This window comes from Microcebus murinus, chromosome 9 (assembly GCF_040939455.1).
Source record: "Microcebus murinus isolate Inina chromosome 9, M.murinus_Inina_mat1.0, whole genome shotgun sequence".
NCBI lineage: Eukaryota > Metazoa > Chordata > Mammalia > Primates > Cheirogaleidae > Microcebus > Microcebus murinus.
Window position 1 is genome coordinate 28,354,619 of NC_134112.1, and position 27,783 is coordinate 28,382,401.

The following is a 27,783-nucleotide window of genomic DNA, read 5'->3' on the forward strand; positions in this document are numbered from 1 at the left end:
TTAATTTTACCCTTCATAGATTTTGGAGTAGCTTAAATTCTGTTCAGCATTGTGTGAGAGTCTGTTTCTCCATACTCTCCTCAACATAGGACTTTATCAAACTTTGCCAATCTAGTAGGTGAAAGTGGTATCTTGTGTTAATTTTCATTTTTCTCCTAAGTGAGATCGAAGGGTGTTTAATATGTTTACACATATTCTATTTTTCCTTCTGTTTGTATCCTTTGTTCATTTAACAAATTTTAGCACTTATGAGGTCCTGGACATTTTATAAATTGTGGTATGAGTTGTAACACAAATTGATTTTTATAAATTTTGTTGTTCAATCATATCATGTAAGAAGAACAGCGAAATTGAAGCTTTTAATACCCTCAGTAGATGAGGTGGATAAGAGTGAGCATAGTGAAAAGGCAAAAAGCTCCTTTTGCCTTATATGTTTTACTGTTGGATAGAAAATAATTTGGGATTCTGTGATAAGCCTAAGGATATTTGGAGACTGTCAGAGGTCTGTTCTAGTTTCCTTATTTGAAAACTTGGGCGAGGCTATCTAGCTAAAGGGGGAAAAAAATTGCTTAATTTTACAGCTAAGTCAAATTGGAGACATAATCTACATAGCTTTTAAGAGACTTAAGATGAGCTTTGGTGTAGGATGAGTTAATTGACATTTAGCCCCCTCCTTAAAAAAGTTTTTTTGGAGTGTTAAGAGTACAAGCACAAGAAACGTAGACCAGATAGTCAAGGCAGAATTATTGCTGAAAAGAATACTAACATGACAGCAAGCTGAATGTGGAGACATTCACAGTCTCAAAATTCTTTATAGTGATTGTTAGAGATTGGCAGGCTCCTGTTGATCCCAAAGAGAGCAGGAAAAGGCTGTTAAGAATTGTTTAATTAAGCACCTGTTAATAAAGGTCTTAATAAAAGAATTGTTTAATTTAGTAATTTGGTAACCTAAACAAATCAATTAGGCATTTCAATTAGGGAAGTAGTCATCAGTGCCCTTCATCTAATATTGAATCAGTTAACATTTATTGATTGAGTAATAACTATTGACTAAAAGCTGCCAATGAATAAAGGCAAAGTCCCTATCCTCAAGGACAAGCCTTCTGGTGATGAGAGTATTTAGAGAGGGACCATGCAATTTTATTAATTCCTGCCTACGTCAAGTTGCCTTATAAGAATGGCATTCGCACCCCTTCTCCAAGAAGTCTAAAGATTGAAGAGAATTAGAAAGCAACTGACTATTTAGAGAATGTTAATAGATCTAAAAAAAAATTGGAAAACTCAGTTTTATTATATAATGTTATGAAAATTGTTATCTATTAGAATTTCCTAATAAGCTATTTTTTGTTGGTTTTTTGGGTTTCTTTTGATACAGAGTCTTGCTTTGTTGCCCGTTCTAGAGTGCAGTGGCATCATCAGCTAACTGCAACCTCAAATTCCTGGTCTCAAACAATCCTCCTACCTCAGCCTCTAGAGTAGCTAGGACTACAGGCACCACCATGCTGGGCTAATTTTTCTATTTTTAGTAGACATGGGGTCTCTGTGTTGCTGCCCAGCCTGGTCTTGAACTCCTGGCTTCAAGTGACCCTCCCATCTTGACCTTCCAAAGTGCTGGGATTACAGGCATTGAGCTACCACACCCAGCCATAATAGGCTGTTTTAAAAAGGGCTATGGAGTGCTTCTCATTCTGTGAGGAGAATTTTATTTGAGAGGCATTGGGTGTAGTGAAGAAAGTGTGGGCTCTGAGCTTCAGTTTTCTTGGCTACAAAATGAAGGTCAAGAAGAAACAATTTACAAGGCTGTGAGGTGGGAGGATTGCTTGAGGATAGGAGTTCAAGTCCACCCTGGACAACATAGCGAGCCCCCATCTCTACAAAAAATAAAATATATTCATGCACATGTATGTACTCATAATATTTATAGAAAATGGCCTTATCAAAAGGCCTGGCACATAGGCACTCAAGGAATAGTAACTGTTATTTAATCCGCTGGTTCTGGGCTGCTTCTAAGCAGCTTGAAGTATCTTCCAGCACTTGTTCCACAGAATCCTGACAGCCTGCTTCCTTAAACCAGCCTGGTGTCGTTTCTCCAGGCCTTCCTTGGCAGGCCACCCAAAGCTCAATCTTTAGGTAACGAGGGCTGCATTGATAGTCTCAATTTTCTCTTCCGGGCATCTGCCACTTGGAAAGCTGTGTGACTGGGATGTGCTTGGGAAGGTGTGAGTAGAGCTTGCAGGTTTGGGGTTGAATTCCAGAGTCATTGTACATGAAATGGACCCTGTGTCACCACTTTTCTAGCTGTGACTTGGTCAAGCTAATGTGTGGTGGTTGATCCCCATCTCTAATAGGGGAATGATTATAGTCTTTTAGCTCATGAGGCTGTTGAGGAACTAAGTTATTGCCTCCAAAACACTTATTATAATAGAGCTCAAAAGTTAGCAGCTACTCATTTTCTAATATGTTTTATTGCTGCTAATACCTTGTTGCTTGCTGAGGAGCTAGGGAACTAGTTTCAAAATGTTTGCAGCAGCCTCTGTTACTTTACAGCTCTGTGAATGCCACTTTTAAGAATCCTCAAATATGGCCCGGTGCCTGTAATCCTAGCACCCTGGGAGGCCAAGGCGGGCAGATTGCTCGAGGTCAGGAGTTCGAAACCAGCCTGAGCAAGAGCGAGACCTCGTCTCTACTATAAATAGAAAGAAATTAATTGGCCAACTAATATATAGAAAAAATCATGCTGGAATTTCATATTCATTTCTTGTTGGAAAAAAAAAAAAAGAAAGAAAGAAAAAATCAGCCGGGCACGGTGGCGCATGCCTGTGGTCCCAGCTACTCGGGAGGCTGAGGCAGCAGGATCGCTTGAGCCCAGGAGTTTGAGGTTGCTGTGAGCTAGGCTGATGCCACGGCACTCACTCTAGCCTGGGCAACAAAGTGAGACTCTGTCTCAAAAAAAAAAAAAAGAATCCTCAAATATGGCTATGTCTCTAAGACAGAATTTAACGTGGAAATTCCTGCCACCTTGTGGCTAAGATAAATCAAAGGTTAATGGCACACACATATTACAGGTAATATGTATGATTGTTTTAGGCTTAAGTCTTAGATTGATTCATAACTTACTAAAATAATGAAATTAATATAATGTTTAAATCTTATTTCATTAGTTATTTTTCATTAAAAATAGGAGTGTTAGCAAATGTACCTTTTGTTCCTTGGAGCAACAGAGTCTCACCACCTCTCACAGGGGTGCTGAAATAAAACCTTCCAGGACAGACTTCACACTAGGAGACTTGTCATGTATGACAAGAAATAACCCCCACAATGTTTAGGCATTCATTGCGGCTCCTTTATTGCAGTGTGGATATCTACGCTTACCTGGTATCAGGTAAACGTAGTTATCGTTAGACGTGTTTGAAGTAACATGGCCAATAGTTAAGGGGAAGAAAATTCTCTAAAGAAGTGTGAAGTAAAATGGCCAACAGCTGAAGTTTAAGAAAATTCTTAACTTTAAACATTTTGTAAATAGAAGATTTACCATGGAGAAAGAAATAAAGCAGAGAAACAAAAAAATTTCTTACCATTTTGCTATTCAGAAATAGCTTATCACTGTTAAATTTGCCAGAGTTTTGTAGAATTTGTCCCATGAAGCATAACTTTAAAAATTACCAAGATCGTTCTGCAGAGTCTTACGGGTGGTTGTTTCATTAAATATATTTATGCTGTTATCTATACACAGCATCTCATCGTCACTGCAGTTTATATACATCCAGTCCTCTAGCAGTGGTCCCAAACCTTTGTGGCAGCAGGGACCATATTCGTGGAGTGCAGGAGTGGGGGAGTAGGAGGTGGAGCTTAGGGAGTGATGTGAGTGGTGGAGAGAGGCTGTAAATACAAATTTCCCTCGCTAACCCGAGCCACCCATCTGCTGTGTGTGCACCTCCTCCTTCGACCCCCTTCATAAGTTTCATTGAAGACAATTTTTCTGGGGCCCAGTCCCTAATAGGCCATGGTACTGGTCCAAAGCTCATGGGTTGGGGACCACAGCTCTTTTGTACATTATCAAGGGTGTTTCCGGTTTTGTTTTTGTTTTTTTCCTTTTAGAACCAATTTAGTTATGAAGCCCTTTGTAGGCAAATACATATTTGGGCTTTATCCATAATTATTTCCTTAAGATGTACCTCCCTGCAGTGCTACTTACAAGGCTTTCAATAATTATTGCTGAATTGTATCTATGAACCTCTTATTCTTGGTACAAGGAGAGAATTTATGGTGTTTCAATAATGGTTAAACCTCATTTTGTTAGGACCTATGTGTGACATACGGCAGTGACATATGGGAATAAGAAAAGGGAGATTTTATTTTATTTTTTGAGACGGAGTCTCACTCTGTTGCCCAGGTTATAGTGCCATGGTGTCAGCCTAACTCACAGCAACCTCAAACTCCTGGGCTCAGGTAATCCTTCTGCCTCAGCCTCCCGACCAGCTGGGACTACAGGCATGCGCCACTGTGTCTGGCTAACTTTTTCTATTTTTTAGTAGAGACGGGGTCTCAGTCTTGCTCAGGCTGGTCTCAAACTCCTGAGCTCAAACGATCTGCCTGCCCCAGCCTCCCAGAGTGCTAGGATTACAGGCGTGAGCCACTGCACCCAGCTCGAAAAGGGAGATTTTAGACGTACACCTTTAGAGCTGAAAGGAACCATAAGTCTAAGCTTTTAGTTTTAAAGGTGAAGCAGCTAATCCCAAATAGGAAAATGACCCTTCCAAGGTAACATGGCTGGTTAATGTTCAAGTTGGACTAGAATTCTGGTCTCTAGTCCATATTGTTTTTTTTACTGTTCAGATCTGTATGTGGACTCTTGGGTAAGTTTAACTTCTCTCGGTCTCATTTCTTCTTTCTTTCCTTCTCACTCATCCTCAGGTTGAACCATTACCTCTATCAAGACTCTTTCAGGGCCCAGCTCACACCTGTAATCTTATCACTCTGGGAGGCCCAAGTTGGAGGATGGCTGGAGTTCAGGGGTTTGAGACCAGCCTGAGTAAGAGCAAGACTCCATCTCTGCTAAAAATTTAAAAAATTAGCTGGGTGTGGTGGTGCTCAGCCATATTCCCAGCTACTTAGGAGGCTGAGCCAGGAGCATCAATTGAGCCCGGGAGTCTGAGGTTGCTGTGAGCTAGGCTGATGCCACGGCACTCTAGCCGAGGTGATAGAGCAAAGACTCTTACGCCAAAAACAAAATAAAACAAAACCCTTTCAGCTCTAAACTGTGATCCACCCCAACAAAACTTTTCATCAATACAGTTAAGTGCTACCAACTAACAAAATTACTCAGCATCTTCTACATGACTTTAAAAATAGCCTTAAGAGCAAAGAGTCAAGTAATGATGAAAAACAGCATCCGGAGCAATACACAATATAGGATAAACATCCTTGTTCTGTTGAATCAAATGCATATGTTTAGCATAATTATGATGACAGTTGTTCATCTCATGCCTTACATGTGCGATAGGTTTGGTGAAAATATTCAAATTTTTACACCCCCCCCAATGAACTCAGCATATCACCTACCCTTTGACATAGCTGAATATCATACTTTGTGCATAGAAAGATTTCAGTGGTTCATTTAAAATTCAGAAACTTAGGATCTTTAGTCATGAGAATGTCATTGCTCTGCAGTTACTATACTTCTGTACTTTGTCACCTGTGTCTGAGTTTGGGGCACTGTGGTTTGAGGGGTCGGGAACTCTGCTTCGTTGGTGGTTAGACAGCTGGATCCGCCCAATAGGGGCTGCCTGCCCTCTGCCTGGAGCAGCCTGAGTTTGGAGTCCTTGCGGCTGGGACTGCACACTGGGTACGGAGCACTGCGCCACCCGACCTCCCGAGTGAGAGAATCTTTTCTTTTCCCCTCAAAGGAAAATATTTTTAAAGCACCATAATAAAATTTAGGAGTTACAGTTTTTGCCATGTTGTGACATGTGACTTTAGATAGTTCCAGAATATTGAGAAGCATCTGGTAACTTACATGTTTACCTCTGTTTATACTCATGGAGAAGGATGTTTGTCTCACTCAAGAAGTTAGGTAGTTTTTTGTAACATTGCTGGCTTAATTTCATGATCAAAATTCACTTCAGAATTCTCTTCTGAAGCTGGCAATGCTGTTTATAATGGGAAAAGGATATGATAGTTCATGATGCTGCCTTTTATTCCTAGACAGAATTGATTTCATTGTTGGGTTCAGGTTTCCTTAAATTTTTTTTCCCTGATAGAACTTTTCAGTGATCTGTACACCCCTGTCTTAAAGGATTAAAGTTGCTTTGAAGGAATCTCTAGTTGGTTGAAACATCAACTTTCTATAATATGCAATATTAAATTTCTCAACTGTTATAGTCCTTTAGAAATAATCGAAATATTTCAGAGCCCTTAGTCCACGTTCCTTTAAGAAAAAGGGAGGGCAAGAGGAAAGTAAAGAGCAATATGTTAACTATGTTAACTTCAGGTTCTGTCATCAGGACATCAGTATAATAAATGTGGTATGTGCCTGTTGTCGTCCTGTGAGGCTTATTAAAAGAATGCCCTCTGACACAGAAATCACATCAAAATATCCCAAGACCTTTCATATTTGAAAAAGAGCAAGCCACAGAGCAATGTCCGTCATGGCCACACTTCTGTGATTGATGGATGGATAAATAAAAAAGTAACATCATTTTCTTTTGGATTCACCTCTGCCTCATCACCCCAGATATGATCATAAACTCCACAAGGCCGGGGACCTCTGTTTCTCAGGAACTGGCTCATGATGGGTACTGAGATTTTGAGTGGCTGACCATCCTGAGTATTAAATTCTACCAGTCTCTCATGAATGGCTCAGAGATATTTATCTATCGATTCTTGAAATGCTTCAAACACCTGTGTTATTTTAGAGGGTGCAGTGTATAGACAGGCATATATTTCTAATGCCTCTTCCATTCTCATGTGGAAGCACTGGCTGGGGCGAGAGCTGCCCGTTCTCTTCTGTCTTGCTGGTTAGACACTCCTAGCTGCTACTAACACTAACCTCGTGGGTTAAACTTAAGAGTTTGACAATGTGCAGATTGTGTACATCAAAGAGAAAATGTGGGGGCTGGTGGTGATGTGGGGACTGAGGGAGGATTATGTGTGTTCTGGGTTTGCTACTTGTGCAGTGGCTTTATTCAGAAGCTTTAGAGCCAATAATCCTGAATGAAAGAGATGGGTGTTGCTTTGCTTGAAAGATGTTATATCGCTCCGTTTCTCTTCCTACCCCCTGTCCCTTGTCAACTTTCAGAGCTTTAGACAAACTGAACGGATTCCAGTTAGAGAACTTCACCTTGAAAGTAGCCTATATCCCCGATGAAACGGCCGCCCAGCAGAACCCCTTGCAGCAGCCTCGAGGTCGCCGTGGGCTTGGGCAGAGAGGCTCCTCGAGGCAGGGGTCTCCAGGGTCAGGGTCCAAGCAGAAACCATGCGACTTGCCTCTGCGCCTGCTGGTTCCCACCCAGTTCGTTGGAGCCATTATAGGAAAAGAAGGCGCCACCATTCGGAACATCACCAAACAGACCCAGTCCAAGTGAGTATTGCTGGGTGTGGTGGGCGTCACTGTCCTCCCCTTGGAATCTCAGGGGCAGAGTATGTTGTTCTGGGACTTGGTGCCCTTCTGAACGTGGTTATGCACCCTCCTAGTGCAGTACTTGGGAACGTGCAAAAACCTGGTGATTTGATATCTGAGTGTTCATCTTGTGTAAATCTGGGGCTAAACCTTAATCTCAAAGGGAACCTGAAATTTTCACGCATGAATGGAAAACAAATGGTACCTAATCCACTTCTGGTTAGGGAGGCCCTGGCAGACAGAAGGGCAGCTTCTAGGTTGTTCTCTGCCCCACCCTCCACCCCCTACCCGCCTTCCTTGCTTATAGAAGTGATTTTCTGGGTCCAAGCCATTTCGTTTGTGGCCTCAATACAGAGTTGGTTTTTCAGTTTTTATGTGAGTTAAGAATTGTTCATCCTATGGTGATTAAGCCATGTAGTTAGAATGGCTTTTTCTTTAAAATGTTGTTTGATAGGTTTAATTCGAAAGTTTTAAGGGGTTGGAAGATTCCCGTCCACATGTTGGAGCTAAATTTTAGGAGCAGAAAGCAGGGACTCTTTGGTTTTATTTACCACCATCTACCAAACAGAGGCCCAGTACTTAAGTCCTGATACAGAGAAGCCCCTTGAATTTGTCAAATGACCGAAAGGACGATGTGTGAATTATGTTTGAAGTCTTTTGTATGTATCTTAGATACTTTCTCAATTCAGAAGCTCCAATGCAGTGTATGTTAGTTGTTTTGCTTTCCAAATCATACTGTTGTGCAGTATGTGGACATCTTGACCCAAAGAAGTTTGGTGATGAGCTGTCACCCCACCCCTAGCCCTGTAGAGTGTGGAACAAGGCACATCTCTGGGGCTGCTGCTGCCTTATCTCCTAAAGAACCCGTGAGTGTACCAGGGAGAAGTGGTTGTCTACAAACAATGTCATTCCACAACCCTTGGGCGAGCTACAGAAATGACTGGGTGGTTTTGCCTTTTATATTTAGAAAGGAGAATGATTTCATTTTATGTGAACTGAGGAATTGGGCATAGTCTTTGTCTCAGTGTTAGAACTGCGGTGCTGTATATACCTTCATATGTGTCTGTTCCAGCAGGCCTAGGGGGATACCCCATTGTCATAGGCACCATGCCCGCACTGAGGTAGCCAGCCCATTTTCCATGCAAAGCTCCAAAAGAAGTGTGTTTAGTGGTGGTTGCATGCCCACTCCCCCTGCAGTGGTGTCTGATCATGCCTTCTCCTGCTTTGAAGCAGGAGATGTTTGGTGCTGGTTACCTGTGTGCAACTTTAATGGCCCTGACCTCATCGTGTAGGGGGTGAGGAAGACAACTGAACCAGAACCCAGATCAGTTTGCCTGGCTTTAATCTTACAATTTAAGGGCTTCTTGCCTCCCTTGATCCAACATTAGTTGCAGAAACTTGTTACATGGCTTCCTTTCCTTGTCATGCAAGGCAGATTAGAGTTACTTTTCGAGTTAACTCGTTTCCTTGTCAGATGAAAGAGCTGTGACTTAAATTGAACTGTTTGTTTTACTCAAGGCAGGAAGATGGGGGATGGAGAAGGGAAGTGATTTTTGTTATATCCGATGATTCATTTGCAGACCTCTGCCCGTGGATTTAATTAACTCTTGCTGTTGAAGTTAGTCATTATCAGAACCTCTGTTTCTGGAATGGTCTCAGAGGGCCACCATAATCTCCAAAGCCACTTTCTCTTCTCTCAGGGTACCAGAGTTTAGTAGTCTTTAACACAGTGAAAAGATGGAAATAAACCGCAGGGAGGAATGGTAACGTGATACCGCCGGAAGACAAGCATCCATCACTGACAATGATTGGGGATGGAAACTGTAGCTGGGAGGATGGTCCTCAAGATTGGGACGATTATTATAATATCTAAGATGCTATTTTTAAGTTTTTTCTAGGTATCTCTTATTTGTTTCATTTCTACATTGCCCCTATTTTTAGTTATAAGTTTTATGTCTGAGGTGAATCTTCAGTTTCAACCAAACATTCAAGAAAATGAAAACCAAATCTTGATGTTGTTGGCACGATGAAGTGGTCATTCTCATGGCCACAAGTTATGTAGTTCTTTATCTTTGAGTGTTTATGTGGCCAAAAGGGCTCAACAAGTACCTAATTTTCCCTAAAACATACATTTTTTGGTTATTTGATCTTATGCTTTCTAAGCAACAACACACTTGTTTTGTATTTGATTCAAAACATGCAGGTTTAAAAATTGTCTCACCCTCTGAGGTAGCCATTGTTAAGTTGGGGGTATATCTTTATAGGACTTTTTTGTTGCATCTACTAACATGTGTAACTCTTAAAAATCATATGATATGTATTGTATTTTTTTCACTTAAGATCAAGACTTTTTACTGTGTTGGTACCTGTAAATTTATATTGTTAAAAAACAGCTGTATGATATAGCTATATTCTTATTTAGCCATCTCTTCCTGATGGGCATTTAAAGGTAATTCTGTGTTCTGTAAATAGTGCCACAGTGAACATTCCTATACCAATGGTTCTCAACTAGGAGAAATCCTCCCCAACCCCACGCCCAGCATGCAACTGGCAATATGAGAGATGTTCTTGCTGTTGTGTCTGTGTGGGAGGTGTGCTGCTGGCACCTAGTGGGTATAGAGGCAGAGGATGTTGCTAAACATCCCACAATGCACAGGAGAGCCTTTGTCCTTACAGAAGATGTATGTACAAATAGCTCGGGCAGGATGAAAAGATGTTCCTGCTTAGTTGGACTGAGGAAAGAGCAAGGAGAGCATTCCTGGAATTAAAACTTGTCTCTAACGCATCAGTGTTGACAGCTTATCAAGACTTTATGCTCTTGAGGGAAGTGAGTCATCCACTCTTTGCCCAGAAGAACTGCGCCTTTGCAGTGGGTGATACAGACTGTTGTGCATACATGCTCACAGCTCTTGCTTTCCTCTCTGCTTGCGCCCACTGTCAGGATCGATGTCCATCGCAAGGAGAATGCAGGGGCTGCTGAGAAGTCAATTACTATCCTCTCTACCCCCGAAGGTACCTCTGCGGCTTGTAAGTCTATCCTGGAGATTATGCATAAGGAAGCTCAAGACATAAAATTGTGAGTAAAGAGGATTATCCCGTGAACGAGGTTTGATATTCGTACTGTTTTATTTAGGATTTCTATGACACAGTTCTTGGGAATTGCCAACAAAGGGAAACGCTAGCCTGGTGGGGCTACGGTAGTTGGCACAACCGATTCAGTTGTAAGGAATAAGCCTTTTAAATACTTAAATATTTTCATTTCCATGCGTATTTGGATACGGGGCGAGTGGGGATAACGGGGAAGAGAATTCCAGCTGCTGAGGCGGCAATTGGGGAACGTAGGAAGCCCACCTAGAACCAAGAGTTGTCCTGGGATTCGTCCAAGACTGAGGCCCGAAATCCTCACTCATCCTTTACTCAGCCTGTTGGAGCTCTGTTCTTGTCCTCTGCCCAGCTCCACCCTGGAGCAGCAGGAGTGTGGAGGCAGGGACGTCCCTAATTCTGTGCTAAGGTAAACTGGAGGTTTATCTGTGTGGTGTAGGCTGGAACTCCAAGTACCCCTTCCACAGGAACTTCGAGGGGAGGTTGGGTTCTGTGCCACTTTCACTGCACAGAACAGCACTACACTAAAAGTGAAATTCGGAGTAAGGTGTTGGAGTTAGCCAGGGGACCTCATTACCAATCTGTCATTTGTAGAGACCTTCAAATATGTTTTAGTAATAAGGTGTTATATGTGGATGCTTTATTATAGGAATGTAATTATTTTTAGTATACAGAAAAATAAATAAAAAACCCACTATTTGATGACCCCTATGACATTTTTAAACAGTGATGTGCATATAACTTAGAAATTCAGAAAGGTACAGAATGAAAAGTGAAAGTCCCCTTTCGGGGGTCTTATCCCTTTCCCCCAGAGTGTAACCACTGTTGAGTTTCTTCTGTTTCCGTCTACAAATTATGCATGTATCTCTCGGTATATATTTTGAAATTTCCTCCTAGGATTGTACCATTTTGCATTTTTACATCGTGTTCTGGTATTAGAGGTTTAGGAATAAGGGTTTGAATAAGAGAATCTATCATTGAAGATAGATGTTCCCTGACGTGAATAAAAGAAAAACTATTTTAAAAATTAACTTCTATCCGAATAGTTGCTAATAGTTTTTCGCCTCTTCTATTCATGCATTACTAGAATGTAGGCCAATTGTCAGCAAGTTTTTGTTGTTGTTGTTTTGAGATAGAGCCTTGCTCTGTTGCCCAGGCTGGAGTGCAGTGGCGTCATCATAGCTCACTACAACCTCCAGCTCCTGGGCTCAAGCAAACCTCCTGCTTCAGCCTCCCAAGTAGCTGGGACTACAGATGAACATCACCATGCCCAGCTTATTTTTTTCATATTTTTAGTTGCCCAGCTAATTTTTTCTGTTTTTAGTAGATATAGAGTCTCGCTCTTGCTCAGGCTGGTCTCCAATTCCTGAGCTCAAGGGATCCTCCCACCTTGGCCTCCCAGAATGCTAGGATTTCAGGTGTGAGCCACTGTGCCCAGCCTGTCAGCAAGTTTTTGGTTTGGTTTTGTTTTGTTTTGTTCCACCACCTCCCCCTCCCTTCGTCAGCAAGTTTTAAGTGTTAACACAATGCTTCCCAGATAGTAGGTAGGATGTAAATGTTTAATGAATGAATATTGTCTTTTTACCCAAGAGTAGGTTTATTTAATAAATTCTAATTCTATGATCATTTTTCTATTTACAGTACAGAAGAGATTCCCTTGAAGATTTTAGCTCATAATAATTTTGTAGGCCGTCTTATTGGTAAAGAAGGAAGAAACCTTAAAAAAATTGAACAAGACACAGACACTAAAATCACCATATCTCCGTAAGTGCTGCCTTGCTTTTGGACCAGAAACTTTTCAAACACTGTTGCTTTTTTATTTTTATTTTTTTTAAGAGAGAGGGCTAGAGTGCAGTGGCATCATCATAGCTCACTGCAATCAAACTCCTCAGCTCAAGTGCCTTCCTGTCTCAGCCTCCCGAGTACCTGGAAATAAAGGTGTGCACAACCATGCCTGCCTAATTTTTAAAAGTTTTTGTAGAGTTGGGGTCTTGCTATTTTGCCCAGGGTGGTCTTGAACTGCTGCCCTCAAGCAATCCTCCTGCCTCAGCCTTCCAAAGTGCTGGGATTATAGGTGTGAGCTACTGTACCCAGCCTCAAATACTTTTTTCTTTTTTTTTTTTTTTTGAGACAGTCTCACTCTGTTGCCCGGGCTAGAGTGCCATGGCGTCATCCTAGCTCACAGCAACCTCAAAGTCCTGGGCTCAAGTGATCCTTCTGCCTCATCCTCCCGAGTAGCTGGGACTACAGGCATGCACCACCATGCCTGGCTAATCTTTCTATATATTTTTTTAGTTGGCCAATTAATTTCTTTCTATTTTGAGTAAGAGATGGGGTCTCGCACTTGCTCAGGCTGGTTTCGAACTCCTGACCTTGAGCGATCCTCTCGTCTTGGCCTCCTAGTGTGCTAGGATTACAGGCGTGAGCCACCACGCCCAGCCTCAAACACTTTATAAGCTGTATGTTTTGAATTAAGCTAATGTCTCCCACTTTTCAGCTGTTCCACCTTACCTATATTGTCATACTTGGACTCTATTTCTGAGCCTCAGCCTACTGCCTGCTATGTTTCCGATCCATATTCAGAACATTATATACTCTTACTAAATAGGAAGAATGGGATGCTTTGCATTTATATTTTCCAGCTGAAGTTTTGACCATGTTTTCTGACATCTATTCCCAAAGCTGGAATATATAACCCAGTTCATGATCCACTGCTGTGTGACAAATTATGCCAGCTTTTGACATCCTAAGATGATAGAGAACATTTATTGCTTGCTAGTTTCTGTGGGTCACCTTAGCTGGGTGGTTCTGGTGCGTGGGGTCTCGTGATGCTGTCGACAGGTGAGTGCTGGCTGTTGGCTAGAGGCCTCAGCACCTCACCATGTGAGCCTCTCCACTGAGCTGCTTGGGTGTCCTTAGCATATGGCGGCTGCCTTCTATCAGTGAATGATCCAGGAAAGAGCACGGTGGGAGCTGCAATGTCTTCTATGACATAGCCTCACAAGTTACATTCTATTATTTTTTCTAATACTGTTTACACAAGTCAGCCCTATTCTCTGGGTGTGGGTGTCATCTTGGAGGCAGGCTGCCACTCCTAGAGTCCGTGGTGCTCTGCAGATATATGGAAAGGTCTTTCTTTTCCTGGGGCTGACTGTCCTTAGTTTCTATCACAGCACCCAAAAAGGTGGGAAGAAGAGAATAGTGAATTTAAGAAAAATGGTAGGGAAAGACTGAGGCAAAGTGTTTCTGTAGCGAGGAGTTTTCAAAGGAGGTCATACAGAAGTAGGAAATTCCTGTTTGGTTGTAAAGAAAGAAAACTACAAGCTGGTAAATATCGTAAGTGATACTACCTTGTCTTGAGTCTTAATGCTCAGAAAGGGGAGAGTTTAAAAGAAAAACTCTTAAAAGCCATTCTACAAGCAGCTATTCTAAAAGTGATGATACAAAATACTTGGCAAGCCTGGGTGGAGACTGGAGATTAGAATTATATACTACTTTAAGTACTCTAAGCCTCCATTATATAAATGTTTTCATTTTTAGCAAGGTTTTAGAAAAAGTTAAGGAATAATACCCCATTTATCTAGCTCAAGGTTAGCCTACAACATTTTACTAGTAGTGAAAATAGAATTTAACTCCAGGAATAATGAGGAAGAGCTGCATCAATATTCCATATCCTTTCAGCATACATACCTTTTCATGGCAGATACCTTTCCCGTTGCTTTTCCTCTCATGGCTGTTGACCAGCTTAGGTTTACACGTTCTCAGATATAATTTTGGTGGATTTTGAAGCCTCACCACGACCTTAATCAAACAGGGAGTTCCTGAATATTGCTGCTGCCACCTAATTCTTTTGTTGTCTAAATAAATGGTCATCAATGGACCATTTTTTAAATTTAGTCAAGATGGACTGATTTATATTATTTCCTCCAGCCTGCTTTAATCTAAATTATAAAGATGCTGGTAAAAATTAAGTTTAGACAATTGAATTCTGGATTGTGGTTTTGGAATATTTCCACGCTTTTCCCTTGTTTGGTGACCCAGAAAATTCAATTCATGAGAATGCCAATTATGCCTAGAATTGGTCAGGGCATATGAAGAACATACTTATTAAAGGTCATGTATTTCTGGTCCTTGCTTTCCACTAAAACCTCCCTACCGTTCCTTTTCAATTCACTGTTGAATTGTGAAAGCTATGTTTAAACCATGGCCTTCATTGAACTATATACAATTAGCAATTTTTACCAAGTAGGCGGGAGTGGAATTATTTTCTTCTCTCCTGCAGCTCAAATATTCTTGGATTTGTGTCTTTTGGGGCTCATTTCCAATCACGTTTGACCCCCCACTTTTGCATACTGCCAGGGTCGAAAATTTGTTTTTAATTGCCATGTGTGGCTGAATTATTAACTGTCTTCCTCCTCTAATTCTCACTCTTTTTCCTCGCTCTTTTTCATTCCACAGATTGCAGGAATTGACGCTGTATAATCCGGAACGCACCATCACAGTAAAAGGCAATGTTGAAACATGTGCCAAAGCTGAGGAAGAGATAATGAAGAAAATCAGGGAGTCTTATGAAAATGATATTGCTTCTATGAATGTTAGTTTTAATAAGACAGATATGTCTTTATTTCGATGAATAGTTAAAAGGTGTTTATTTCATAAATACTGATTTCTTTAGTGGTGTTGTCATTGGAAGTAGTTCTCATTGATTTTTAGTACCTCAGCAAGTACCCTGGGATAGTAGGGAATATAGTAGCTTTGACAGCAGGCTTGGCTATCTTTGTAATTCCACACATTGTTTAGTATTTGAGCCTTAGGTTCCTTCTCAGTGAGGTAAGGCTAATATCTACCTACAAAAGGTTAATATAGTACCTCCCTTCCCATGTTAATTTGAGGAGTTTAGTGTAGAAGGAATGTGGGCTCTAGAGCTATGTAAACTAGGTTTGAATCCCTGTTCAACTATTTATGAGCTGTAGCTCTATTCTCTTAGACAATTTGCTTAGTCTCTTTGAGCCTCAGTTTTCTCATCTGTCAAATGGGGCCACTACTTACCTTGCATGCATAGGATTACAATAGATATAATGCATATATAAGTTAATGTTAAGATTACAAGCTTAAAATTTACTTGATAACTTCAGTAAACCCTGGGAGATAACAAGAATTTCAAATGACAAAACAATCAGTGTGGTGTATTTAAGGCTATCAAATATTAAAGCAAATTGGTGATATTCCTTAATGGATGAAATGGTGCAGAAAATGGAATACTTCAAAATTCAATCTTAAATTTTGAATTAAATGATTTAAAATAAAATTCTTAAATCAGACCAGTCATCCAAAACACCAAACCTCTGAGAGGAGGGAAATGTGAAAGTGTTACCTTTGTGTAAAGAACCTAGAATGCTGAGCATGTCACCCCAGATGACTGCCAGCCTTTGTATTCCAACTGCTTGTCCAGATGTTTTAGACTCAATGGGGATTAAGTCCAACCCCATGGGCCTTTTAAAAAGATTATCAAGTCTCAATTCTACTCTCTACGTTACTTCCTCAACCCTTATAAAATTAAACTAAAGTAAAATCCCCTTTCTGGCTCCTATATGGATGTTCTAAAGATATGTTTAGTTGCAGTGGTTACATGGGGATGTGACCAAATTTGTTTTAGGCCTCTTGCCCCATGAGTGCCAAATTTTAACCAAGGAATAATGATCTTTTGTTTCTTTTTCTTCTTTTTTTTGGGGGGGTGGTGGTGGTGGGGGATTGGTCAAAATATAAAGATCTTTTAATAGCTGGTTCTGTATACGCTGGTTTGCTTTTCAATGAACGTATCCTACTAGATTACCTCTTCAACGAATACAAGATTTTCAGTCTGTATTTACCATGTGCCCACAGTATACAGAGTACATTTTTGACTGAGCTCTGCAAGCTGGTCGGTCATAAGGGAAAGGAAGGCTGTCTGTGAGACAGCTTAATACAGCTGTGGAACAAGGAGGATGCAGATCAGCACACAGATGTTAAAATACCCAGAGATGTAAGCTATATGATCAAGTATAGCCACATGGGACATCTGCTTTAAGTTTGAGTCATCAGACGATCTCTTTCTTTGAGACAAGAGATCACAGTCTGAATATTGTCACTTATAAATGTTCACGTTCCCTTGATTCTTTTAATCGTCAAATAAAGGGACCTTTTTACCGTTGCAGCTTCAAGCACATTTAATTCCTGGATTAAATCTGAATGCTTTGGGTCTGTTCCCACCCACTTCAGGGATGCCACCTCCCACCTCAGGGCCCCCCTCGGCCATGACTCCTCCCTACCCACAGTTTGAGGTAAGGTAACTTACTGGTCTTGGCTTTCTTTGTGGTTGAGTGGGATGCAGTCTCATCAGCCTGTACTGCCCCTGAATTAGGGTGACATTCACTTCTAATTGGGAAAAACCTTAATGTAAACCAGTCATCAGTTTAGAGCCAACATGTTCTCCAGGTCTTGTCAACAGAAGTTTCTTAATTGCCCCTTTGTAGAATAGACATGGTTATTTTGAAGTGTTTGGATGGTAGAGTTGTCAACATGTGTTTTTAAACACCAAAAGAAAAGTCTGGGACTTTGGGGAAGGAAGTTACTTATTTTCGAATATTGAAGGAATGGATTTTTAAAATTCTTCCGTTATCTTTGTCACCTGGAAGGTAGTGGCCCTGAAAGATCCAGAAAGACTGTACATGTTTTCCATTTTGAGTGTTTATACTTTTAACCAGTAAACTAAGATAGTTTTGCTTATAATTCTGGGGGGAGGGTATGTATAAACATTAAGTCATTTTTGTTTTGTAAAGAGGTAGATTATTTAAGAAATATTTGATTTTTAAGAATTGCGTTTTCACCGAGGCCAGAAATAGGATACCAGAGATAGTATGAAAATAATTGCAACACAGCAGACACCTGATCCAATAAATTATTTTGAAAGTAGTTCACAATTCAGATGCATATCAATGATAATTGGAGGTAGACAATCATGTGACTTTAACTACATTCTAGGGTCTTCCTCCATGAGTTTGTTTTTACATCTCTCCTTGGTTAGCTTTCTTATTTAATATTTTGAGTGGTACCTCCTATACCTATTTAGGGAAACATCCAGGTGGAATAGGTTGAATTCCATTGTATTACTACCTAGAATAAATATGTAGAGTAGAATGATATTGAGATTGTACAGAGAACACAGATCGCTGAGATTATTCCTTTAGAAACGAGAATTTCCTTCTCTTGTCCGTGAGCCCACCAGACTGACAGGTGTTCTAAGCGTTTGCCCTCTTGCACTGTGTGTTTCTGCCTTCACTGTCAGCAGCACCTGCACGTTCCCCTGTAGTTCACATGCCATTTCTATTATGTTTAGGCCTGAAAACCATAGAGCAAAAGAGTAGCCATCAAAATTTCAACTGAAGGCCGGGCGCTGTGGCTCACGCCTGTAATCCTAGCTCTTGGGAGGCCGAGGCGGGCGGATTGCTCAAGGTCAGGAGTTCAAAACCAGCCTGAGCAAGAGCGAGACCCCGTCTCTACTATAAATAGAAAGAAATTAATTGGCCAACTGATATATATATATAAAATTAGCCGGGCATGGTGGCGCATGCCTGTAGTCCCAGCTACTCGGGAGGCTGAGGCAGAAGGATCACTCGAGCCCAGGAGTTTGAGGTTGCTGTGAGCTAGGCTGACGCCACGGCACTCACTCTAGCCTGGACAACAAAGTGAGACTCTGTCTCAAAAAAAAAAAAAAAAAAAAATTTCAACTGAATATGAAATATGAGTAGAATCATTAAGCATCATCTGAGGTAGCTGCTGGGTTTGCACCTTGGGACTGAAGGGGTCTGATGGAACAAGCTCTGGAGCCCAGGTCTAGCCCAGCTCTGCCATGAGTTTGTGTCTCTGAAGGGCAGGTTCCTCTTCACTCTGGTAATATAATGGAACCCCCAAATTTACACCTGTATATTTACCTAATTGTTGGGGGGAGGTATCATTCAAAACAGTAAATGTTAAGAAGAAAGACAATTCTGTCATCTTGTCTGGCTGGGCGGTTGAATGTTACTACATTTGTTTATTAAAGATGAGTGTGTTCTTATGATTTTTCTGTAGGTTTAAACCTACTGCTAACTCAAAGAACATGTCAGGAATTATCCATAGAACTTAAAAGTAGGAAGAAGACATTTTTGTAATCTATCTTTTCTTCCAAAATGGAAGATATCTTTACTTTTGTGGGTTAAAAATATGTTCTTAAAATTGCCTTTTACTTCTAATACACAGGCATATAATCCTTTCTTGGATGTTTGGTATATTTTTTAGTTTTTTTTGTAAAAATTATAGATGATGATTCAGGGAGGACAGGAATACTTTCTCAGTGTGTTGGAGCAGGAAGCAGATGTTGTCAGCTTGTCTCATTGGCATGTTAAGTTTGATCCTACTGTTAAGGTAGTGTCTGTCAGACTTCTCCATTGTAAAGATGCATTTCCCGTTTGTGATTGATAAGGAAGCGGTGGTGCTTTCAGAATGTGTCTTTTCCCCAACAGTTCTTCACCCAGTGGGTTTAATATCTTTAGCCAACATTTGCCCAAATCGTGTTATTTTTATTTCTTTTTTTTTTTTTTTTTTTGAGACAGAGTCTCGCTTTGTTGCCCAGGCTAGAGTGAGTGCCGTGGCGTCAGCCTAGCTCACAGCAACCTCAAACTCCTGGGCTCGAGTGATCCTTCTGCCTCAGCCTCCCGAGTAGCTGGGACTACAGGCATGCGCCACCATGCCCGGCTAATTTTTTATATATATATCAGTTGGCCAATTAATTTCTTTCTATTTTTATAGTAGAGACGGGGTCACGCTCAGGCTGGTTTTGAACTCCTGACCTTGAGCAATCCGCCCGCCTCGGCCTCCCAAGAGCTAGGATTACAGGCGTGAGCCACAGCGCCCGGCCTATTTTTATTTCTTGTACATTCATTGGTTGATGATGTTCTGTAAAGTACAGCATTAATTACTCCCACCTCAAGTAGGGAAAATGTTTCTCCATAGTTACGTGAGAATTACCTCAGGCCATTTGAACAAGACTGGGGGTTGGGGGAGATGAGGCACAGGCATCATTTTTGAAAGCTCCCCTGAGGGCTCGTGTGTGTACCCAAGGCTAACAGTAGCTGCTCTGTTTGTCATCTGGTGAACCTGTGCCCCACTCAAATAAATCAAAATCTCGGTGGGAGCAGGTAGAAGCTCAGAGACATGTGACTTTATAAAGGTTATCAGGACCTTTTTACTACTCATTCATTGCCAAGAACTATTCTTTTTACCCCACTATGTGGCCCAGGCTAACCTCCAACTCATGGGCTGAAATAATCCTCCTGCCTGGGGCTACAGTTGGGATGCAGGGATCTACCACCATGCCCAGCTAAGAACTGTTCTATACGTAATGTTTACTAGTCTGTAGAGGGGCCACTTAAATGTTGGAAAGTGTATTTTCTATCAACATCAGTGCATGGGAGAAAGCATAAACATACACTACTTTATATGTCCCTCTTTCTACTTTGTTCTTTGCTTGATTTTAAAGAATGAATAAACTCACTTCATTATCTCTGGATCACCTGTCATTCCAACTCGAACAAATACTAGGCCAAAAACCTCTGTGGGATGCTGCCATGTATCTATTTTCACTCTTATAAATCATTTTTGCATGCTATATGTATCAGGATTAGGTTTTGGCTATCTGTTACAAGAAAAAAAATTGGCTTAAATGAGTTTTCCTTTTTCACAAGAGTTCAAGGGTAGACAATCCAGGGTTGGTAGTGGTTCTACCATAACATCTAGGGCCAGTACTCCTCTCTGCTTTGCAAGCCGCCCCTGGCCCAATACTCAAGTTCTAGCCATTGGGTCGGATTCCAGCCAGCAAGAAGGATAAAAGATTGCCGGGTGAGGGGGCACATACGTATAGTCCAAGCTACTCTGGAGGCTCGGGTTGAGAGGATCACTTGAGCCCAAGAGTTCAAGTCCAGCTTGGACAACATTATGAGACCTATCTCAAAAAGAAAAAAGAAAAAAAATCAAAATTGGCAGCATCCTCATTTAAGGACACTGCCCGAGGATAGCTTTAAACACTTCCACTGGCATCCTATTGGCCAGAAGTTAACACCTGACCTTGTCTAGCTGCAAGAGAAGCTGGAAAACGGGTAGCATGTGCCCCATTAACATGTTGTCTATTACTAAAGGAAAATAAATGTTCGGGACAGCTGTTTGACTGCCCCACTGGATTTATCACTATTACCTGTTAAAGGGACTTCCCAGCACCTAGAAGGGAGGAGCAAAGCTTTTAAGTTGTCTCAAAAAGCAGAGGAGAATCAAAGAAAATTCTGGAGGAGAAAATTCCATGTTCCAAATTCCCATTCATACAGGTTATTTTCACCCAAATAAAGGGGAAACACCATTATTCAGATAATTGTGTCTGTGGATACCAGTTAGAGTAAATTCTACTTTGAAATGGCTGTTTGTGGTAATTTCCTGGCTTCATGTTTAAGGGAACAGTTCTTTAACAGGTTTTGTTTTAATTAGTATGTAACTTCAAGGCTTGTGTGTGAGTACTTACTTGGAATAGCTTTACCTTCACTATTTTGAGACTGTTCTTTTTCTAAACTCAAATCACTAACACTTTTATGTGTACCTACTAGTCACTACTTTTTGAAATACAATAAACTATTGTTTTTAAAGGCAAGATAATTTACCAAAGCTTCATCAAATTCTTTGCTTATTATCGCTCCTCATATTCTTTTTGGCTTCACTTTTCTTGCTGAAGAATATAATGTAGGTTTCCGAGGGTCTGTGAAGTCTTTTTTTTTTTTATAGCTGGGTTAAGCAATTAAAGGTTGACAGGTGTGTGCTCTCAGCACTTTTAAGATATTCCACTGCATTCTGGTATCTATACTTGCTGATGAGAAGCTTGCTGTTTCTTAGACGCTATCAAAGAGAAGTCAAGTTACTTAATAAGAGTGTATGTTTATCCTTGATATCCTGTAGGTAAACAGTGAGTCTCAGCTTTTATTTTAAATATCTACTGCCTGCCCCAAGAAGTAGATTTTAGTGACTAAATGTTTTAGAGAAACTATAACTCTATCCCTACTTCCTCTTCTGTTAGAATTACTTCATTTCTTGGTACGGCAGCTCACGCCTGTAATCCTACCACTTTGGGAGGCCGAGGTGGTAGGATTGCTTGAGGCCAGGAATTGAAACCAGACTGAGCAAAAGTAAGACCCCGTCTCTACAAAAGTAGAAAAATTAGCCAAATGTGGTGGTGCACGCCTGTAGTCCCAGCTACTTGGGAGGCTGAGGCAAGAGGACTGCTTGAGCCCAGGAGTTTGCGGTTGCTGTGAGCTTTGATCACACCATTGCATTCTAGTCCAGGCCACAGAGCAAGACCCTGTTGTGGGGGGGGGGGGTAAATTACTTTATTTCTCTACTCATGTTTTCTCATTCCTGTTTTGGCACATGAAAGAAGAAGGACCCATCTTATCCTTGGATATATTCCTTTCCTCTGTTCCATTCCAGAACTTTGCCTATGAGTATTCTTTTCTTCCATAGAGCCAAAGAGTTGGTTCTTCCAACAGACAAAAACTCTCTAGTTCCTGCCTAGCAGCTGGCTCGTGCAGTACTTAATTGGCAAACTTCTAGTTTAGACATGACAGGAAATGCTCCTTTCAGAAGCGCTCCGACAGCAGGGAAGAGGGAGTTGGCAGCCAGTGAAGCAGAGCGAGCGCGGGGATTGGCATGGTGCGCGTCGCCTCAGCTGGATGTCTCCGCGGCTTGCGGGAGCGGTGGCAGAAGCAAGCTCCAGGCCTGTTTTTGAAACCCTCTTTGGAGCCTCCCCAGAAGGCTCCAGAATGATAATGTAACCTTAAAATTGTTCACTTTCTGCTTATGCAAGAGGCAAGAGAGATGAACCCTTTTTTAGCTCTTAGCTAGTTTAATATACTCTTTAAGAAAATATTTTATGAGCTGAAAAGGGATTTTTAGATCAGATGATTCTTTCATGGAGGCTTAGTCCTTAAGATTTCTCATTTTGGGTATAGCTCTTTTTGCCAGTAAACAACTTCCAAGTAGATAACTCACTGCATACGTTTATTATCTCTAAGAAGCCCTGGTTACTTTGTTATGGGGATAAACTTTCTTGGCCGTTTTTTTATTATTATTTTTTTTTTTTGTAAGACTTCAGTGTTCTCTTCAGGTCATGGAGTTGAGTAAACTTAGTTTCAGTTCCAGACCAAAATCCATTTAAAAATCAAACAAAACAATAAAAACCAGGAGTATCTCTTTTACAAACCAAAGGGAGACACTGGCATCCTTCCAGGTTCCTGGAGGCCGATCTTGCTGGCTGGCACGCACGTCCCCATGCCTTTGTGACGCCTTAGATTTTGTTCCCCACAAAGTAAATACACTTAACCTTACTGTTTGCTCATACTTGTATCTCTTCACAAGAGATGATTAGGAATTACTCATTGGCAGACTTCAGCAGTTATGCAAACTTTCAGTTCAGCAGCTTTGTTCTTGTTATTTCAAGCCATAGCATAGAGTCTGCCAAGAAGTCCAAAGGAAGTTCTGCCGATAGGCATCTGGCAGAAATCCACTGGGAAGCAGCTTGTGTCCTGTGAATGTCCTTCACCCCCAAAGAATGTATCGAGAAAAAGGGTTTAGGAAGAAGGGTTCAGGACAATGCAACTGAACATTTACTTAAATGTAAGGAATGTGCAACAAGAAAGGGTGATGCTAGTGGGTTTTTTCAAGCTAGATCTCAGGGACTTAAATTCACAGGTCAAAGAAGCTTATCATAACCTTGTTCTGGCTGCTTAGTTTTGCAAGTAAAAATTATCTGCTTATCTGGGGTGTTTGAATCCTGAAAACATGGCTTATTATGCTGAATCCTATATAAGAAGGAATTGTACCAGAGAGCCAATTTAAAGATTGTCTAGCAGACAGGATGTTTTTTGTTTTGGTGGGTTTTTTTGTTTTTTGAGACAGGATCTTTCTCTGTCTCCTAGGCCGGAATGCCGTGGCGTCGTCGTAGCTCACTGCAACACCAAACTCCTGGGTTCAAGTGATCTTCCCAGCCCAGCCTCCCAAAGTGCTAGGATTACAGGCGTGAGCCACTATGCCCAGCCTAGTAGACAGGATGTTTATGTGGTCTGCCTTACATTCCCAGAGGAAAATTTCCTTGAAAAGTAATTTATGGTCAGAGACATGCTTGGTGGATATGAAATTGGAGCAAAGGAAATTGGGTAATGTTGAGAAATGTCCTCACCAAGCTTCAGTCATCCAATGAGTCAACTTTTCTTGAAGACGCAACTGCCAAGAGCACATGTCACTGTCCGTCAGTCTAGGGCACCGTCTTCTGATGTGGAGAAACGCTCAGTTTGCTTCTAACTCTGCCGTTTCTATTTGAAAAGTACTGTTGCCTCTGTTTTCATCCTAGCGTGGGACTTTCTTTCATCTACACAGCGATGCTTGCCTCGTGCATTTGCCCTCTCTTCCTGGTATATGTTGGTCCTTTGGGCCCTTCTCTGCTGACCACCATTCCTTCCCCAGCGCGTCACACGGTGTTTCTCTTAAGCTTTTTAATCTTCACATTGGAATTTTTACCTCTCATCCTCCCCCCAGCTCCCTCCCACCAACAAAAACCCATGAACAGCCTTTCATCACCGTGCCAGAAAGATGCTTCTGCTCGTTTCTCACAGTAGCAGCCTTGGACGCCTTCCAGGGTAAGGCGCGTGCTCAGGCGGCGCTGTCACTGTAAGGACGGCGTGGATGCTGCTGCTGCATTGGTGTCCCCTGGGGACACGTAAGAGTTGCTCCCTTGGATCAATACCAGGAAAAGTCATTTTTACAAAAAAAAAAAAAAAAAATGAGTTTTTCTCTTAGAGTCAAGGTAAATCATACAATGATTTTAAAAAAACATTAGCTGGTAGGAAGCTTAAAGCCAAATGTATGTATAATAGCATTTTTGGCTTCATCTTACCTTTACTGTTCAGGCCCCTGTGTTCTTATTTCTTCACCTCCTTTGTTTCATCTTTCTAGATTATGCATATTGTGTAAACAGCATTAAATTCTTTTTGGGGGCAGGGCCCAGGAAACCAGTAATTACAAAGCCACGACAAAATACTATGGGAGAAAATAAATCTGGGCAGGTTATACATTAGATATAGCTTCACCACTACAAAGGTCTTTATCACCACCAAACCAGAAAAAAAGTACATTGTTTAGAGGAACATGATAATGGATGTTCTTAGATAAAGTATTTAGATCCCACCCTTAATTTTTTAGAAAAATTATTGCTGAAGAGTCCTCAACAGTCTTGGTATAAGGACAGAATGATAAGATAATACTAACATCATAGTTATGGTCAGTGTTCACATTAACCCAATTGCTCTATCCAATTTTGAAATAAGGCCTTAGAGGGATAAATGGCATATGGTAATTGTATGACACACCGCAGGCTGTGAGTATAGTGTCTTCTAAAAAGAGACATGGTTCTTCTGACTTGGAAATGGTGATGGATGAAATCATTTCATCTGGTGTCCTTTGCTGATGATAAAGAGCAACAGAAGTGTTTTGGCCAAACTGTGCATGACAGTCTCTTGTCACTAATATCCAGAATTAATATTTAATGGGAAGGCAAATCCTTTTATGGTATGTTCTAAAAATGCTGTAGAGTTACAGTGAGGACTTCATTCAGCTGACAACTGTATTAATACCTGCAATGTGTTACACTGTCCTGGAAAACATGGGGAATCCTGAAGAACTTTACCAATTTGTAAGAATATAGTATGAATTTAGTACATCTATTTATACAGATCCTAAAGAAACAAAATCCAGTAATTAGAGATGGGCAGGTCAAGAATATTTTCTGAAGATGAATCTTAGGTTAACTCTTCTGTGACCTAAGATAAAAGATATTTGGTAGAGGGTGAAGATAAAGGAAGAGACATAGAGGAACAATTTAAATGATTTTCATTTGTAGAAAACTAGCCATGTGGTCTAGAATTATACTTCGCTTTATTTTTCATAAAAGTGAAAGGCGTGGTTTGTACTGAAATGCTTTTTTCCCTTTCCTTAAAAAATTTATTGACCATCAAATGAATTTATTACCATGATGATTTGGAAATATCTGTGAATTTTAAATGTTTAGCTCTTTGACACACAAGTTCTATTACATAAATTCGTAGAAGTATTTGTATAAGGACCCAAAGACTTATGTTTAAAGATTTTATTGAATCATTATATGAATTAGTGAAAGATGGGAAACTGAACTCTTTGAAAGTCTTTTAAAACACCCTCAGATATAACAATCAGTAACTGTCAAGGGAAGATAAAGGAATTGAAACTCTTAAGTTGTAAGATGCCGAGTGTGTTAAACCTGCATATGGTGGGTGTTTGCAGATGAGACAACAAACCCCTTGCTTTTTAGCTCTTTGTTCTAGTAGAGCATTATTCATCTTTAGTCATTCCTATTCCTCAAAATAAAACTTTTAATGAACTAGCTCTGGATGCCCTTTTAAGCATGTTGATGATAAAACTTTTAAACTTTTGCCAATCACAGATAAGAAATTTCTTTTGACTCACACAGGAAGTCGTACCAAGGCTAGTCAAGGAAATTGTGACAGGACTAGGGGCGGCAGTCCTTCCTCGGATGAGTTCTGTTGGGCACTTTTCCTGAGAAATCTGGGTATGTTTTTGGCCACTCTGGGTATATTTCAAAGCATATCTGTACCCACTGAAAGAAGGGTACATACTGCTTTTTGTGAACATGGCTTAGGAGATGGAGAAACCCAGGTTTGAATCCAGTCAGTGTGTGACTTAGGGCAAAGGACTTAACGTGTCCATCTGTTTTTTCTCAATTCTAAAATAAAAACGTTAGTTTCTGTCATCTGGATCTTTTGTGAGGTGCAAATGAGGTCGCACACACTACCTCACACAGAGGAAGCTCACAGTCTACTCTTGCCACATGGTTGCTTCATGGTCCCTTCATCAGAATTATTTTTCTCTTAATCTAAATTTTTACTTCAATGTGCTTTTCATCCATCTCCACTACCCTTGGGAAGAAACAAAGGCAGTACTCCAATGTCATAAATGTCTTAACTGGAATTCTACAGACTGAGCAGGAGCCTTTTTTGTATGGTAATATAATATGATCAATTTTGAATGTTCAGGCTCTTTGACTCAGCAGTTCTACTTCTAAGAATCTATGTGATAGAAGTATTTGAACAGCGCACAAAATTTATATACAAAGATTTGATTGAAGCACTTCATGAATTAGTTGAGAATTGGAAACTATGCACACAAGATTTAGGTATGAGATAATCAACCATGGTGTATCTACTTCAGGGAATATTCTATCAGTAGAATGAAGTAGGGACATACGAATAACATGGGAAGATAGCCATGGGGTGTAGTTAAGGTAAAAAAGTAAATTAGAATGCTATTTGTAATGTGCTCCTGTTCATTTCTTTAAAGCTTTTAGTACATTTTTTTCCCTATGTCTGCCTGACTGTTTCATGTCTTTATCTTTTCACTGGGTTTTTGTCATCCTTTCTGAACATTTGGCTTGAAAGAACGAATTAATAAAACTATTTGGGAATGGCACTTTATTTAGGTAATTAATTTAGGTAATTAGTTGATTGTGGAGTTATATGTTAACTGGTCACTGTAAGCTTTTCTGATTGACTTTGGTAGTTCTTAAACTCTTGACGTTTTCAGATTTATTAGCACACTGCTGTACTTTTTATCCTGTCTAGGTGTCATTTCCCATTTCTATTTTATTGGCAAATAGGCAGAGGTTATTCCTTATATTCAAAGAACTAGCCCTTTTGTTGTTTCAAAAGTGTTTTGGTTTACTAATTGATTTTCTTAAAAAATGTTTTCTTCAGTAGAAAGAAACTAAAGGCTTAAAAAAATTCTTAAAATTAAAAAAATTAGGTGAACCATTAACAGACTCTTTCTTTAAAGATTTAAGACGACATTGACATTTTTCTTAAAAATTTTTCAACAAATTGTGGTAACAAGGACATGGCCCAACAGCT

General features: G+C 40.5%; 1 protein-coding gene across 1 annotated transcript in view; it reads left to right on the plus strand.

The window, feature by feature from the left end:
* Positions 1–27,783, plus strand: part of IGF2BP3 (insulin like growth factor 2 mRNA binding protein 3) — a 131,622-nt gene that overhangs the window by 94,283 nt on the left and 9,556 nt on the right. Inside the window, exons 6-10 of the mRNA XM_076006374.1 lie at positions 7,298–7,579; positions 10,560–10,694; positions 12,362–12,484; positions 15,179–15,314; positions 16,915–17,040. Of these exons, the coding sequence (XP_075862489.1) occupies positions 7,298–7,579; positions 10,560–10,694; positions 12,362–12,484; positions 15,179–15,314; positions 16,915–17,040 (802 nt within the window). The remainder of the gene's footprint in view (positions 1–7,297; positions 7,580–10,559; positions 10,695–12,361; positions 12,485–15,178; positions 15,315–16,914; positions 17,041–27,783) is intronic.